The sequence below is a fragment of the Mauremys reevesii genome, linkage group 2, assembly GCF_016161935.1.
Source record: "Mauremys reevesii isolate NIE-2019 linkage group 2, ASM1616193v1, whole genome shotgun sequence".
In the NCBI taxonomy this organism is placed as follows: domain Eukaryota; kingdom Metazoa; phylum Chordata; order Testudines; family Geoemydidae; genus Mauremys; species Mauremys reevesii.
In genome coordinates, this window is record NC_052624.1 from 10,672,471 (window position 1) to 10,689,608 (window position 17,138).

Genomic DNA, 17,138 nt, shown 5'->3' on the forward strand with positions numbered 1-17,138 from the left:
TTTTTTTCTATTATTCTCACTGCCTTTCCTTCTCAAGTTAAAATGTATTAATACATTGCCGATCCTATTCTCATTCTTCATTGGTTTCCCTGCTTGTTTCAGAGGGGTAGCTGTGTTAGTCTGTATCAGCAAAAACAACAAGGAGTCCTTGTGGCACCTTAGTAGAGACTCACAAATTTATTGGGGCATAAGTTTTAGCCCACGAAAGCTCATGCCCAAATAAATGTGTTAGTCTCTAAGGTGCCACAAGGACTTCTCAATGTTTCTGCTCATTTTAGTTACTTAGCCCAATTTTTCATAAAACGCCACCCTCATGGAATCATCTTCCTCCAACAACTCAGTTTCCTACTCCTTAATTCTCAGAAAGTTTCACCTGTAGGCTACCAAGATATACTCTCTACATTACTGGTGGTCCAGGGACCATAATTTGAGAAACAGCTTTTGCACAATATCAAGAGTTCAGGCTATAGCTGGGTTTCGTCTTAACTCTGAATCTCCTTGCTTAGGAGGGGACTGATAACACTGTGCTGTAGGTTTGAAAGGCATTCTGTTTCTTGTTTGCTAGTCTAGTGATTCAAAACCAGCAGTCTGAATCCAGTTCCCACAATTTGAAGAAGGTGGTAGTGCATTCCAGATCTGACACTTCCATAGTGTCACTTTAGGATACTTTTGGTGACCTCTCAGTTGATGTGCTTTAATGTGTAGTCCATGAAAAATAGTCCAGAAACTGGACAAAAGAAGAGGAGGTTGTTGCTGTTATGTGTATGCTGCTGTGCTGCATATGATACACATGAAAAGGATTATATAAGCCACTCGGTGTTTGATCTGATGCTGTAATGCTTGTAACTTCTGTAGAGGTCTGGCGGGAGGCATTTCTATGGAACTAGACAGAACTGGATTAGTCTTCTCTAATTCACTCAGGCATTTTAAGTTACAGTCGGATGATTTAAATTCAGTTTCCTCGATCACATTTGGGCTCTTAAACACCATTGCTCCCAGTTCAGCAGCTGTCCCTAACATACAGAGGTAGTCATTTTTATCCCAGAACTAGATGGCATGGTCCACCTAGTTCTCTTCCTCCACACTGGCATAAGTCCATAGCTCTTCCCATGCCATCTCCGGCCAATTTCTGCTTGCACCTGAAAAGGGAAAGAAGATGTTAGTGGTTCGTTAGGTTGATTTCATCTCTATGCCAAATGATTCTGGCGAGAGGAGGCTTGGACAGGTACGTTCATGGTACCCAACTTGAGTACATACATTATAGACCCACTAGGGAACGTTTGTCATGAGAACTAGTCAACATTTTTCAAACGTGACAATTTGAATGACATATCAAAATAAAATCTGGAAAAAACCTCAGTGTGATTTTTACTGCATATTTGCCAACCAACTACAGAGTTAGAAAACATTTTTTTAAATGTCGAAATGTCAACATTTCTAATTTAAAAACTGAAGATTTTTTTTTAAATGTGTGACTTTTTTAACATCTCTTTCTGATTTTAAGAAAAAAATTAAGTGTAATTTTTAAATGAGTTTGAAGCTGCTCTGAATTTTCGTAACTGCATTTCTAAAATAAATGTCTTCTCATAATGCAAATAAAGAAAATTTGGTCTTGCAGTTGGAACTATAAAAATAGACCAACGCAACCAGTAGTTATACAATAAGTGATAACCTAATTCATAATAATACCTTTTGCAGCATCAGACCTTCTGCAGCATGCATAATACCATCTAAGCATCATACAAAGTTAAAAAATTAACAGCATTCCTAGGAGGGAGGGAGTTAGATAAGTTAATATTATTATCCCTTTGTTCCAAAGAGGTGAAGGCCCAGATCTTTAAAGATATTTAGGTGACTAACTCTGATTGATTTTAATGTCAGTTAGGTGCGTAAATACCTCTGAGAAGATGGCCAGAGTGACTTGCCCTAGGTCACACAGTAGATCAGTGTGAAAAATGTCAGCCACACATTTCAAAGCCTTTGTGACAGGGACCACATCTATAGTGTTTGTACAGGACCTAGCACATCGGCTTTAGGGCTTGCAGGAACAGCTATAAAATAATACATAATAATAAACACCTAGATGGACAGAGATGGGATTAAAAATCAGGCATCATGGCTCCCAGTTCCATGTTCAGCCCACTAGCTCATGTTGCTTCTAATAAATTGATAGCAATTGTCACACTCAAAGGGGTATGCTTTTGATTCTGTGCACGGTATCTAACCAATGAATAAAAGGCACACCTCTTCCATTTAAAATGAACACCTAGTTCCAGCCTAGTGCATGACCCGGGTCTGTTAACTCAAGGCCAGTATCAGACTTATAAAGGTCACCCACTAGAGGGCGACAGAGAACCATACTATAATGTGAATTGCACACAACACACATAGCTGTGTTTACACTAGGGTGACCAGATGTCCTGATTTTATAGGGACAGTCCTGATTTTTGAGTCTTTTTCATATGTAGGCTCCTATTACCTTCCACTCCCTGTCCTGATTTTTCACACTTGCTGTCTGGTCACCCTAGTCTACACTAATATTTCCCTTAAACTTTCCCGACCTAGCTCCAGCTCTGGTGCTAGGGACAGTAGGGTGCTAATATAGATGGCCTGCTGGCATTTCAACCAGTGAGTCATGCAGTAAAAATAATCTCTAGTACTTACATAGTGTTTTTTATGATTAGATCTCAAGAAACTTATTATGGGATGTCAGTATTGTTAACCCCATGCTACAGATAGGGAAACTGAGGCACAAAGCAGTGATGTGACTTGCCCAAGGTCACCTAGCAGGCCAAGCTGGAAACAGAACCCAGCTCTCCGTTATCCCAGCCTAGGGTGCTATTTAGTGGCTCGCATTAACCCTGGTTAAAAATGCCAGCAGTCTAAGGTGGCTTAACACAAACGCTCCCACCATTACTACCTCTTTTGGAGTTCAGTCGGTGGTAGAAATCTAGTATTAAAAATCTAGTATCGACAAGGCTTATGTGAGAACCCATATCAGCTGGTACATAGTTACTGGCGTGCCATTCTTTTTTGACTTCTGACTCCTCTGTCATGTTTGCGGAACTAGTTGCTTTTACTGCCAGACCATTTTAATTAAAATATTTTAAAGCTATTCAGGAAATAACTGCCCATGTATCCCAACATGGTGTGTTCCTCTGAGCTTCTGATGACCAGGATAGTGGCTTAACACACAACTCTTTCCACAGGGGTGTGCCACTTAAGAAGCTCCTACTGTGCAATTTTCAGAGCTTGTGCGGGGGATGAGGTGCACGTCTTGGTGTGCGTGTGTAAATTGCTCTTGCTTGTTTTCTCTTTCTCATCTTCAGCTCCCACAGAGCAGGCACCCTTCTCTGCCTCATAGGAGCTAGGAAGATTCCATCACTGGAATCCTGTGTCCTGTTCTGGTGCCTACATTTCAAAAAGGATGTTGAAATATTGGAAAGGGTTCAGAAAAGAGCTACGAGAATGATCTGAGATCGGGAAAACATGGCTTAGAGCAGTGGTGGGCAACGGCAGGTGGGCCGAATGCGGTTCATCAGGGTAATCTGATTGCGGGCCCTGAGACATTTTGCTGACATTGACCATTCACAGGCACGCCCCTCACCCCCCGCAGCCGCAGTTCACCGTTCCTGGCCAATGGGAGCTGCGGGAAGCGGAGGCATGCACGTCCCTGCGTCCCACACTGTTTCCCGCAGCTTCAATTGGCGGGGAACAGCGAACCGCGGCCACTGGGAGCTGCGGGGGGCCATGCCTGCGGACGATCAACGTCAGCAAAATGTCTCGCGGCCCACAATCGGATTACCTTGCCCACCACTGGCTGAGAGTGAGAGATTTAAGGAGCTCAATCTATTTCATTTATTCAAGATATGGTTAAGAAGTGGCTTGATCACAGGCTCCATGTACCTACATGGGGAAGAGATCTTTGATAGTGGAGTTTAATCTAGCAGAAAAAACAATGAGATGAAACAGCTGGAAGCTGAAGCTAGAGAAATTAAGACTGAACTGAGGCACATTTTTTTTTAACAATGAGGGTAATTAACCTTTGGAACAACTTACCTAGAGATGTGATGGATTCTCCATCTCGTAGCGGTATCAAAGCCACTAAGTTTAGACTCTGATCCAAACTTTCCCAGTGTTATAAGGGATTCAGGGCCAGAGTTCTGGACTGGATCCATTACTGCTTTCTGGGCTTCTTGTCAGTCAGCCAGGAGCAGACACAGAAGCAGCCTTAGCAGATGCTGCAGCAGGGACTGGCAGACCTGGATGATGTCATCTGGCTGTTATCTGTCATTTTTTTCCCTATAGCGGTTATCTGTTTGCACTCCCATCCAGCATCTTCTCCGCCTTCCTTCTCTCCACCTCTCCCCTTCCATCTATTCCCCCATCCTTCCCTTTATCTTTCCATATTTAGCTTATCCCCCAATAGCTAAAGCCCCACACAAAGAATGTTTGGAAAACAATTTTGGCATTAATGTGCCATTGGCTGACCACCCACCCTGATCTTTCTGTTTGTACATTATACTCCAGGCTCCTGCCCTATGTCTGTCATGTCTGTTTCAATTATTTGGAGAGTGACTGTCTTTTACTCTATATTTATAGCACAATTGGGGTCTAATCTTTATTGGCACTAAATCACTATACAACTAATAACTAATAGTAGTAATCAGCGATGATCTGGAAAAACTGGTATGATAGAGATCTATAAAATCATGAATGGTGTGGAGATGGTGAATAAGTAAGTGCTATTTACCCCTTCAAATAACACATGAACCAGGGGTCACCCAATGAACTTATCAGGCAACAGGTTTAAACAAACAAAATGAAGTATTACTGCACACACTGCACAGTCAACCTGTGAAACTAGTTGCCATGAGATGTTGTGAAGGCCAAAACTATAGCTGGGTTTGAAAAAGAATTAGATACATTCATGGAGGATAGGGTCCATCAATGGCTATTAGCCAAGGTGATGAGAGATGCATGCCCATGCTCTGGGTGTCCTAAGCATCTAAGTGCCAGAAGCTGAGACTGGACAACAGAGGCTGCATCACTCAATAATTGCCCTGTTCTGTTCATTCCCTCCAACGCATCTGGCATTGGCTACTGTCGGAAGACAGGATACTGGGCTAGATGGGCCATTGGTCTAACCCAGTATGGCTGTTCTAATGTTCTTAATAGATTCAGTTGATTTTGACCCTTGTTTTGTGACAGGGTATAATCTTTGTAACATTAACTCAGGTCATGTGACTGAAGCCAGGACATAAATATCAGATTTTTTTAGCACCTGTATTACCCTCCTATATTGGGGGGAGGGATAGCTCAGTGGTTTGAGCCCTGGCCTGTTAAACCCAGGGTTATGAGTTCAATCCTTAATGGGGCCATTTAGGGATCTTGAGCAAAAATCTGTCTGGGGATTGGTCCTGCTTTAAGCAGGGAGTTGGACTAGATACCTCCTGAAGTCCCTTCCAACGCTGGTGTTCTATTTCACACCTGTATTACAATGCATGTCTGAGCAACAGTAAAATGTGGTGCTTCATCTGAATAAGGGAAATAGATATATCACACTAAAGAAATGTTGTCAAGGTTAGAGAGCATAGTGAAAACTACCTGTACCAGACATTATGTATATTTGACACTCATAGACTTTAAGGTCAGAAGGGATCATTATGATCACCTAGTCTGATCTCCTGCACATGGCAGGCCACAGAACTGTACCCACCTGGTCCTGCCATAGACCAATAGCCTCTGGCTGAGTTACTGAAGTCCTCAAAGATTTCAAGTTACAGACTCCACCATATACACTAGTTTAAACCTGCAAGTGACCCATCTCCCACACTGCAGAAGAATGTGACCCTCTCTCCAGGGTCTCTGTCAATCTGATCTGGGGGGAAATTCTTTCCTGACCCCAAATCTGGAAATCAGTCAGACCCTGGGCATGGGGGCAAGACCTGACAGCCAGACACCTGGGAAAGAATTCTCTGTAATAACTCAGAGCCCTCCCCTCTTATGTCCTATCTCCAATCTCCAGCATTCAGAAATATTGGCTAGTAGCAGTTGGGGATGGCTGTATGTCACTGTGGGCAACCTCATCTGACCACCCCCTCCATAAATGTATCAAGCTGAGTCTCAAAGCCAGTTAGGTGTTTTACCCCCACTATTCCCCTTGGAAGGCTGTTCCAGAACTTCATGCCTCTGATTGTTAGAAACTTTCATCTAATTTCAAACCTAAACTTGTTGATGGCCAGTTTATATCCCATTTGTTCTTGTGCCAACATTAGCCCTTAACGTAAATGACTCCTCTCCGTCTCTGGTATTTATAGAAAGCAATCACATCAGTCTTTGTCTGGCTAGGCTAAACAAGTCAAGCTCCTTAAGTGTCCTTTCATAAGGTAAATTCTCCATTCTTCAGATCATCCTAGTAGCCCATCTCTGCACATGTTCCAGTTTGAATTAATCTTTCTTAAACATGGGAGACCAGAATTGCACACAATATTGTGCAATGGTAATGACACTTCCCTAGCTCTACTGATGCATTTTAGGATTGCAATAGCCTTTTCCTGGGTTGCATCACACTGATGGCTCAGAGTCACCCTGTGATTAATCAATACACCCAGGTCTTTCTCCTCTATCACTTCCAATTGACGCATCCCCAGCTTACAGCAAAAATTCTTGTTAGTCCCTAAATGTATGATCTTGCACTTTGCACTATTAAATTTCATCCAATCCCTATTACTTCAGTTTTCAAGATTATCCAAATCTTCTCGTCTGCTAGTCTGGTCCTTCTCCATACTAGCAATAACTCCCAACTTTGTGTCACCTGCAAATTTTATTAGCACACTCCCACTTTTTTGTGCCAAGATCATTAATGAAAATGTTAAATAAGATTGGTCCCAAGACTGCTTCTCCACTCCAGCCTGACAGTTCACCTTTCTGCATGATCCACTGGTAGTCTCCCCTTTAACCAGTTCCTTACCCACATTTTGATTCTTGTATTAATTCCCATCTTGTCCAATTTAATGTATAATTTCCAATGTGAAAATGTATCAAACGCTTTACTGAAAACCGGGTAGATTAGATCTACTGTATTTCTTTGTCTTTGGTTGTCTTCTCAAAGAAAGAGATCAAGTTAGTCCCGCATGATCTACCTTTTGTAAAACAATCACTTTAAAGTTGACATTATTTCCAACTTAATAAAAATCTGTTGGCTCCTTGGGGTATGGACCTTCTTTTTATTCTGTTTGTAGTTTGTAGATCACCAGCACATCCATGTGTTGGTTCACTACTGAGTCTATAACAGTATAAATAATAATAAACGGAGATGGTAATAATTTTCCATTAAATTCAGGACAAAGTAGCAACAATGTTTCTGCCCACTAGGTGGCTTCATTCTCATGAAGATAGTTCAAAGAGATATTCAGCAGCATTAACTCCCGTGTCACTAGGCAACCCGGCTAAACTAGGACATTTGATCACCTGCCACTGTGAAATTAGGTATTAACTCTATATGGCTTTCATTTAAATCAATAATGAAGAAGAGAATGTAGTTCTCTTACCTCTTGATTAAGGAAACAGTACAGAACGGCTACAATAAACCCCTAAAGAAGCAAAACAGTTAAGTGATAGCACAGTTTTAAAAAGCTGCTTCAGCTACATCAGTCTGTGATGATACTCATATATCCTATACATTGGAATGAGCATAAAATATTCTAAACTGAATTAAGTCAAGTTAGACAGTTAATCAGCCAGATCCTCACCTGGTGTAAACTAGTATCACTCCATTGAAATCAGTGAAGCTACACCAGTTTACACCAGCTGATGATCTGGTCCAATGAAGCTCCACCAAGAATGAATTTGGCCTTATATCTGCAACATGGTGGTCAAAATTATGGCTCTTCCAAATATGTTGTGGGCCAGATCCTCAGCAAGTGTAAATCAGCCAAAGCACCCTGGACTCCACAGGGAGACTGTGTTTGTTCTGGATCATATTGCTTCCAGTCACTGCTTAGCTTTATTTTTTATAATTTCTCTAAATACCAAATCACTAGCTTTATCTCTATAGCACACTGCATGGTATTAATATGATACACAGCGGGCCTGATTCTGATCTCACACACAGTGGTTTTACACCAAACAAAAACTCCAGTGAAACCACTAGAGTTATGCCTGGTGTCCAACAGCTCAGAGCAGAATCAAGCCCTAGGGTGTTTTAGGAACCATTTGGGGGTAAATCCCCCATTGGTGCAAATCTGCACAGCGCCACTGAAGTCAGTTGTTCTATGCCAGTTTACACCAGCTGAGAGTCTGGCCCTTTTAGTATCTTTTCTTACATTGCAAGATCATTTAATGACGACCAAAAGCCCCAAAGACTGAAATTCAGAGTAGGGACTGAAATCCCAGGCTGAGTTTAGACAGGAAGAATGAGAGTATTTGGACTGGAATTTGTGAACACCCTGGGTCCAATCCTCAGCTGGTGTAAATCTGCACAGCTCATGGGTCTCTGTTGATTTACAGCAGCTGAAGAGGCTGTGGGATCGTTAGTGACCAATGGAACGCTGCATTTCAAGTGAGTATAACCACTAGACATCCTGGGGCAGAGTTTGCAACATATGTCAGGGGAAGGGATGGGGCAAAGAGAGGGACTTTCAGCCACTTTTGTGCTGCCCAGATCCAGGACTAATGCAGGGAGTCAAACACCCCTCAGTGTAAACCAGAGCAGCCTGGAGGTTGCTCTAACTTATTTCAGCCTCCCCACAGCCCCGAATGTCCTAGCACTCAGTGCCACTGGCACACTTCCTATTCTGGGGTCTGCCAGGGGGCAATATAGGTCTGATTCCTGCATTGGGGAATTCTGCCCTGGCCTGGTGTGGTTCATCTAAGGGCTTATACACTGCCAGAGCAGTGTATAGGGGCTGGGGAGTGAATCGACCCCTTCGTTTTTAGAAGTGAGACATTGATAGCCACTGGGTGTTCTTCTGTAGGATTTAACCGGGGAGGTTTAAGTCACCCCACCACAGGTTGGCCACTGCAACAAAGAGGGTAAAGTTCTGTGCAACTCCACCATCTTCAACAAAGTGGCATCCAGGACCGAGTTTGGATCACAGGCCTACTTGAATGTGCACAGAAGTGATCCTATCTGCTCAGGCTAGACAAGCTACCGGCACATGTGCACTGCGGCAAAACTTCAATGGGTTTACCTGGAAAGATCCAATGCAGAGCTCTAAATATAGCCGGACTCCCAGGTTGGTGTATTCGGGGAGGAAGTTGAAGACAATGTAATGTGTCCCAAATAACGGAATGAGAAGCAGCGTCGATTTTGAGAGACGTCTAGGGCAGGAAATAAGAAGAGACCAATATATTCATTCTTCTGAAGAGCATTAGGACAGGTGAACTAGAAATTCTCTAGTAATGAGCAATTCTCAACAGGTTAAAAAGGGACGCAGATATATATTTTCAAGTCTCCTGGGACAGGTTTTTATAAGAACAAAGGTGGGCACAGATTTCCAGTGCTTCTGGCTGGAGTGGAGGTACCACATAACCAACCTTTTTTTTTTGCTGTGATTCAGTATTCTTAATGCTTGAATAAGAATGAATAAAAGAGCTGTTCAGAGAGATACCTGGTCTAGTGATCTTGACAACAGAACTGGGGCCAGGCCCCTGAGTTCCAACCCTGGCTCTGAAAATGACTCTATCTGTGACCTTGGGCGTGCCCTTTAATTTCAGACTCAGCTGCTCCATTTGGAAAATATCATGGCCAGGAGCATTGCTCACAATGTGTGTGACGCTGGATTACCTGTACTGACATGAATTATTGAAGTTGATTTGTCTCGGGTCCAGCTTTTTCAGCAAGATTCTGATGATGTTGATAAAAAGGATAAAGTTGACCTGTTTCCATTTTTTTGGAAGAAAGAAGATTTTGTTACCTTTTACTACCAAACATTCCTGTGAAAAGTATATTGTGACTTAAATAATTGCTAGCCGTTACTGCAGATACAGTGGGAGTTGTACAAGAAACCAACCTTACCAGGAAACTTCCCGTCTTAAAGAGACAGCAGCAAAGTATCCCTAAGGATATTGCATATAATTCTGCTGTCTTCTTTGGAAGACCATCTCCATTAAGCAACCGTATTTGTTAGTCCCTGGAGTAGAATCATAGAATCATAGACTATCAGGGTTGGAAGGGACCTCAGGAGGTCATCTAGTCCAACCCCCTGCTCAAAGCAGGACCAATCCCCAACTATCGATCATTTCTTTATAGTTTGCAGCACTCTTAATTTTTCTGGTTTGAGACAATTATAGTTGTTGCACTGAACTATGGCTGATATCTTTAGAGCTGACCGGCCAAATTGTCCGCTGGTGTAATTTGTCACAGCATCATTCAAACCAACATTGCTGGACCACTTTATACTAGCAGGGAATTTGTCCTTGCACGCCATGTATTATGTGCATCCATCAGTGTTTCAGGTGATGGCGAATGGCTGTTTTGATCTAATGATGCCCATCTCGCCCCAGACATTGCAATTTCATTTTAGCCGCCTATAATGAGTTAATTAGACGATTTTCACACAAATACATTCCTTGCTTGCCTGTATGGCATTCACACCTAGACAGGAATGTCAGTCAAACGCAATGAGGCAAAAACCATGGAGGTGTAGAGCATTTTAAAACTGCCTCACGGCAGAATAAAGCAGATAACGATCTGTCATTTTTGGATTCCACATTCGTACCACTCTGTCCTGCAACAACCCTTATTTAGAGGCAGCTGGTGCTGCCATCTGATTAAGTCACACAAATGCAGTGGCTTTAATTACAGCCTGGTGCACTGCACACATTAACTGTTTATTTTATATATTTCCTAGGGATTAATGACCAGTTGTGAGTAATTGTGCATCCTGACCCATTAACCCTAACCAATTATGAATCCCCAGTAAATGCACAGATCTAGGGCCATTATTTCTATTATCAGCTTAGACTGGAAACAAAACTCAGTAGATCTATACCTGTGCTTCTCCTTAAATGTGTGCTTAAATGCTTTGCTAGATCTGGACTCCAAGTTCAAACTTTGCATTTTCAAAGTGCTTCAGGGAGTGTTAGGCACCCAGCTACTCCCAGTCACTTCAGCGGGAATGACAAGTCTTTGAAAACATAGGGAGAAGTGTTTTCACTGAGATTCAGCAGCACTCATTTTTAGCCCAATGGGATAATCCCTTTCGTGGATTAATGCTACAGTTTCTGCTTCTGCTCAGAAGCAGTAGGTCTGGTACTAGTATTCAAGCTTTAAGCCATTTCCCACCCCCATAATCACTTTGTTGTCCATTCACGTTTCCAAAATGAGAAACATCACACATACCCCAACAGAAATGATGATCGGTCCTTTGATTAGCCACCAGTAAGGCGAGCCCTGGTTAATATCCCAGCATCTGGAAAAGTAGCACTTCAATTAACATCGATATACATGGCCATTGGAATACGGTTACACGGATAAACCACACATTAGGGTCGACGGAATTATGAGTAGACCTATTATCTCATTTTAAGATGGAATGGAGCCATCCAAATCCCTGCAACTTGGCTTTGTAGAATCTTGGTTCCATAAACATTATCCTACTCATACCAAAATGACAAAATTACCACTGACCCTTATGTAGCAAGTGATAGCCAGAAATCTATTGCTTCATGGTTGAAAATAGGAATGACAGCAGGTTATAAGGGCTGTTGCTGAAAGCCAGACCAAAAACATCATTGCTGTTTGGAAAATCTCTTTCTGACCTATGGGACATTGTCTTTGTAGCAGGAAGAAAGCCTGAGACAGAAGCCCTTGTGTTAGAGGTCTGCTATGAGGCCTGAGGCCTGAACTAAAGTAGTGGTTAAAACTTTGCTGATATGAAGCAAAGTCAGCTTGTGAGCAAGAGGCAAACCCTACTCACAGAATTTGGCAAGAACAGGGTTGATATTCCAGAAATACACATTTTAAAGAAGTGCTAGTTACCGTGCGCTTATGCAAACACATTTCGATATTCAGCGCCACCCCAACATTCCGATATTAAGGATGGTACAAAAACATTCCCCAAAAATAACAGGAACACACTAACCCCTCCTAAAAAATAGGGTCAAAATGACAGTACGTAATGAAAGTGTTTTAACTGAACCAACATGTACAAAATGATGGGTAATAACTAGCAACGTTAGGGGCAGTAACTACACCTCTACCTCGATATATGGCGACCCGATATAACACGAATTCAGATAGAACGCGGTAAAGCAGTGCTGCAGGGCGGGGCTGCGTGCTCCGGCGGATCAAAGCAAGTTCGATATAATGCAGTTTCACCTATAATGCAGTAAGATTTTTAGGCTCCTGAGGACAGCGTTATATCGAGGTAGAGGTGTAACTTGTTTGTACTGGGGTATAAAAGATGTATTTTAAAGGGAGTATTTTTGGCCAGCCTACGGAGCAGTGGAAAGTCCCACCGCTAACTAAGCTGTGTCCATTGTCAGGGCATACATGTATTAGTATCCTTGTAAAGTCTGCCGGGTGCTAGTACTGTGCTTCATCTAAAATAAACCTGGCCAGGCACCTTCGCTAAAAACCGAGTCTGTGGATTGATTGGGCAGTTTAATTAAGGTCTGCTACCTCCGCTATCTGTGCAGAGCTGGGACAGCACGCTGAATGAACTCACACACAGCCAACCTCTGATCACATTGGTGACCCCGACCACTATAAGTAATAGCTTCACTTTATAAGGCTATGTAAGTATCTCGGGCTTCTGATGATATCAGACACCACTGTAGCTCTGCTCCATAGTTATCATTATTTCATCTGAATCCCTTGATTTCACTGAAGCATAATACTTCAGGTTTCTGATTATAATGTTTGCAAAAGCAAGTGCTATAGTGAAAGCTATAACTCCACTGCCATTGCAAACATATTTTCAGTCACTTCTTAAAAAAATATTCCTTTAGCATTAATGTTTTCATAGTCTCTGTGCAAGAGGTACATTTGTTTTGGACCATTTGAAATAAATCCCTTAATCCTTTTACCAGACTGGGAAAAAAAAGACAAAGTAAAATTCTGCTTCTGCTGAACTCAGCAGCAAAACTCCCATGGACTTTAATGGGGGAAGGATTTCACCCACATATATTTTCCATTTAATTTTTGGGGTTTTTTGTGCTCATCATTATTTTTTAAAAAGGAAGGGTTAAGGGCCTGATCCTCCACTGCCATGCACTTATGAAACCATTCACACTTATGCAAAATGGATGGAAAGATGCAAGACATTGATTTCAATAGGCTTTCACACTGGCACAGAGAAAATTGAAGGACTGGGACCAATCATAACATCAAAAATGCAACACTGTATGAAACTTCAACTTACGCGGTGTCTTCAAAATATAGCTTTGCTAATATCCACACTACGGTAAAAAATGTTGGGACACCTGTAGAAACAAGTCAATACACATTGGTTTCTTTTTTCTGATTTCATTAATTATTCCAAATTCAATTTCCATCCTGTCTATTGCAACCCAACCGGGATAGTATGAGACGCATTTACTGACCACAGAAAATGCCCTATGCAATGACCAGTATGTCTAACAGGAATTCCATTTTAACCTAACGAGGTTATAGTGAGCTGCATAAATATAATGGGAAATCTCCCGATGCACTACGGCATTAACCGGTTAATGTTTGCGCAGGATGGATAAGTGAATATGAAAACAATACAATAACTCCAGGATGGACCTGTCCCTGCAAACTATTGCTCGTATGAGAAATCCTTAATCAGGTGACTAGTTGTCTCAACTAACATCCCTAAGATCAGGTTGCAAGTTCCACCTCCAGTTTTAGGTAAGGAGTGGTGGTTTTGGCACAGCAAAGTGCTGAGAAGTGGCATTTATCCATTTCAATAATCCCGCTAAACACTTTACAAACATCACTCAGTAAATTATCATAGTGCTCCTGTAAGGTAACGCTGATGGGCATGGTACAGATTAGACAGAGATTCGTTTTATTATTCATATTTCACTGAGAGAAATCAAGGCATGCAGATTAATGTGAAAAGAACGAGGAGTACTTGTGGCACCTTAGAGACTATATTTTTGCTGATACAGACTAACACGGCTACCACTCTGAGATTAATGTGACTTGCTCAAGGCCACACAGGTAGATACTGGCAGAGCCAGAATTAAATATCAGGGGTCCTTGGCTCCCAGTGCTGTATCCAGGCCAAGAGATGGTGCATCCCCAGTGTCCTCATACAGTCTCCAAATTCTACAGGTTTCATACAATCATCCAAACCATAGAACCCTTTGAGGTTCATCCATTTGATAGTATATGGGCATTTACTTTGGCATCAGGATGTTTCCATTGACCCCAATGGGTGATGGATCAAGCCCTGAAACATAATCTGATCTTGTCTAGTCCCATCTCAGCCCTCACTTACCCCATCCAAACAGAACGAGCCACCAAAAATAGCGTCTTCCATGAGGAAAGGATGATAAGAGCAGACAGTTCAGGTAAAGCGCCTCTACCAGCAGCCACATGAAATTAGTCATCATAAAATAGTGACAGAAAGCCACTGATATCTTGCATTCAGTCTAAGGAGCGGGGAAGGCAAAATTTCATTATTGCGTATTATACAGATATTATGGGTACCACAATATCACATACAAGCATAAGTAGTGGCAAGGTATTAACCAGTACATTAATGATATACAAAGATATCAAATGCCACCATAATCTCCTTTTCAAATGCTTACTGTAGAGAAGCTGCAATGGTCAATATCTTCCTTCTGGAAGAGGACCGCATCCTTAATGAAAATGGCAATAGTTTTCAAGATGAAGGTGAGAAAGAGCTGGATGTGGATATAATTTCTGGGACAGCGGAGTCTCCTGGAGGAAAAGAAGGAAGGCCAGCAAAATGAAGTGGTGGGAGATGGGTAACTCATCTTTCACGTGTATGGGTTTCCTTAGAGTGGGGATGTCAAAAGTGCTCCGCTGTGGCCTACCTCTGCTCACATCGAACTCAATGGCTGAATGGACTCTGAATTTAAGAAATAACCTTCCCTGAAGTAACACTGACTGTGCTCACACAGCTCCCAAGCAACAGGGAGTGGTGCAGAGAGACCCGTGAGTATCTAGAATGCTTTCTCAGCAAATTGGACAGTGATTATATTTAGAGGCTGATTTGCAGAGGTAATATGCAGCTGCAGCTCAGCGTCTTCAGAAGGCGTTGGGGATGCTCAGTAACCATGAAAATCAGGCTGCATTAAAGTCTAATCCACACCAGATCACTCATGCCTAATCATAATGTTCACTTCTAGTGTGATGAGTGTTGCAACTGAATGAAAATGCAAAATGTGTTGTGAAATAGCAGATATTTCTGCCAGTTATCAATCTGTAAATCTGCTGGCCCGTAGCTTCCAGCATGTTGCAGTAATTTGATAGCTGTTTATTCTGTTTACTTTTGCGGCCCCAGGGTAAATGTTCAGAAACATACCTGAATGCAATAAGAACAGTCACAGCCAGGGCGAGGGAGGAGATGGAAATGCTGTACCCCACAGTGTAGATGATCTTTACAGTAGAAAAATAGGACTGCTATAAAGAAGAGAATGAACAAGTCACATAAGTTGTAATGAAAATAGAAGGAAATGAAGCTACACAGAATCTGGTGGGTTTGCTTTGTTGGGCATCAGAACCTTTTCTGTGGCCTCAGTTCACACCCCTGACTTTCACTTTTTGAGGGTTCGTGTGATCTCAAAGGAAAACTCCGCTGGAATCCTTTATCCTTTCACTGGGCTTCATATCTAAACCCTGAAGAACAGTAAACGCTGCATGGTTTTACTGGAAAACCATCAGAGGGCCTAGGATGGCTTGAAATTGGGTCCAAGTTAACTCAAAGGGTTCTAGGAATTTTGCAAGTCTTTCTATGAAACTGCGCTGGCTTTCAGGCTTATAATGATCTCTGAAACCAGGCAAGTTTGGCTCAGTTTGGGTTTCTTGACAAAATTTCAACCTGACTCTCTTTGTGAATATATTGTTATACCATGACTGGTCTACATTAAACCTTCCTATAAGTCACCACTCACTCATTTACTAAACCTAAATCTTCTTGCTTTGATAAAACGTTCTGATAATTATGGCAGAAGTTCAAGGTAATCAATGGTAGAAGGTCCAGGGAGATGGGTAACAAGGAAGGAAGGATGAATCTCATGATGTGAAAGGTTTTGTGTGCCTCTCAAACTATATTTTTAGGGGATTCCAAATGGCAGTAATTTGAGTTCACAAAGCTTTGTCTGCTACACTTTAAACTCACATTTGTTTTACAAGAACAATTCAATTTTTAACCCCCCCTGGAGGACATCCTGGCCCCACTGAAGTAATTGGAAGAAGTCCCATTGACTTCAATGGGGTGTGGATTTAACATCAGATTTTCCTAAATTGCAGGCAGACTAGAGCCTTGTATTAGAGATAGAGGTAATTCCTCAAAAGCTAGGCTGGCACTAATGGCTGCCTAATGTATGATATACACAGCACAGTGTATCATTTTGTCCTATGACTGGAGAGCTGAAAATGGGCCAGTTCACCTGGACTGATCCCTTAGATTAGAATATGTGTAAACTACTTATGCTAAACAATCCGTTCCACATTGTATTTAGCTGTGACACTCTGAGTACCTTTTCCACCTAAGTACCTGAAGAAGAGTTCTGTATAGCTCAAAAGCTCGTCTCTCTGACCAACAGAAGGTGGTCCAATGCCTTGTCTCCCTAATATCCTGGGACTGACACGTCTACAACACTGCAAACATCATTTTTTTCATGATTATTCTCTCTCTCTCTCTCTACTTCTTTTTTTCAACCTTGCCCTATCTGTAGTTCACTGTTCGTGCTTTGTTCCTATTTCCACTCTATTTGTCTACTGGATATTTTCTCCCTATATCCCCAAACTAAACTTTTCCCATATACAAGAAAAACTTAATAGTGCTTGAGTTAAAATCCAGCTTTTTTCAGACATCATATTTGAGTGGGTAGGAATTTGGACAAATTAACTTCATCCATCTCTAGAGGAAGCAGCAAATAAAAGTAGACGTGGACCCAAGATGCAGAGTTTGGATCTGAATCCAAACTTTCCCTAAGTCTGGAAGTAT

General features: G+C 41.9%; 1 protein-coding gene across 1 annotated transcript in view; it reads right to left on the reverse strand.

Moving 5' to 3' along the window:
- Positions 1-261: 261 nt before the first annotated feature.
- GHRHR (growth hormone releasing hormone receptor) overlaps positions 262-17,138 on the reverse strand; it is a 36,523-nt gene continuing 19,646 nt past the window's right edge. The window contains exons 5-13 of the mRNA XM_039526044.1: positions 15,492-15,589; positions 14,752-14,884; positions 14,436-14,589; positions 13,371-13,431; positions 11,348-11,417; positions 9,791-9,882; positions 9,195-9,324; positions 7,554-7,595; positions 262-1,139 (exon numbers count right to left, since the gene is read on the reverse strand). Coding sequence (XP_039381978.1) covers positions 1,014-1,139; positions 7,554-7,595; positions 9,195-9,324; positions 9,791-9,882; positions 11,348-11,417; positions 13,371-13,431; positions 14,436-14,589; positions 14,752-14,884; positions 15,492-15,589 — 906 coding nt within the window. The 3' untranslated portion in view covers positions 262-1,013. The remainder of the gene's footprint in view (positions 1,140-7,553; positions 7,596-9,194; positions 9,325-9,790; positions 9,883-11,347; positions 11,418-13,370; positions 13,432-14,435; positions 14,590-14,751; positions 14,885-15,491; positions 15,590-17,138) is intronic.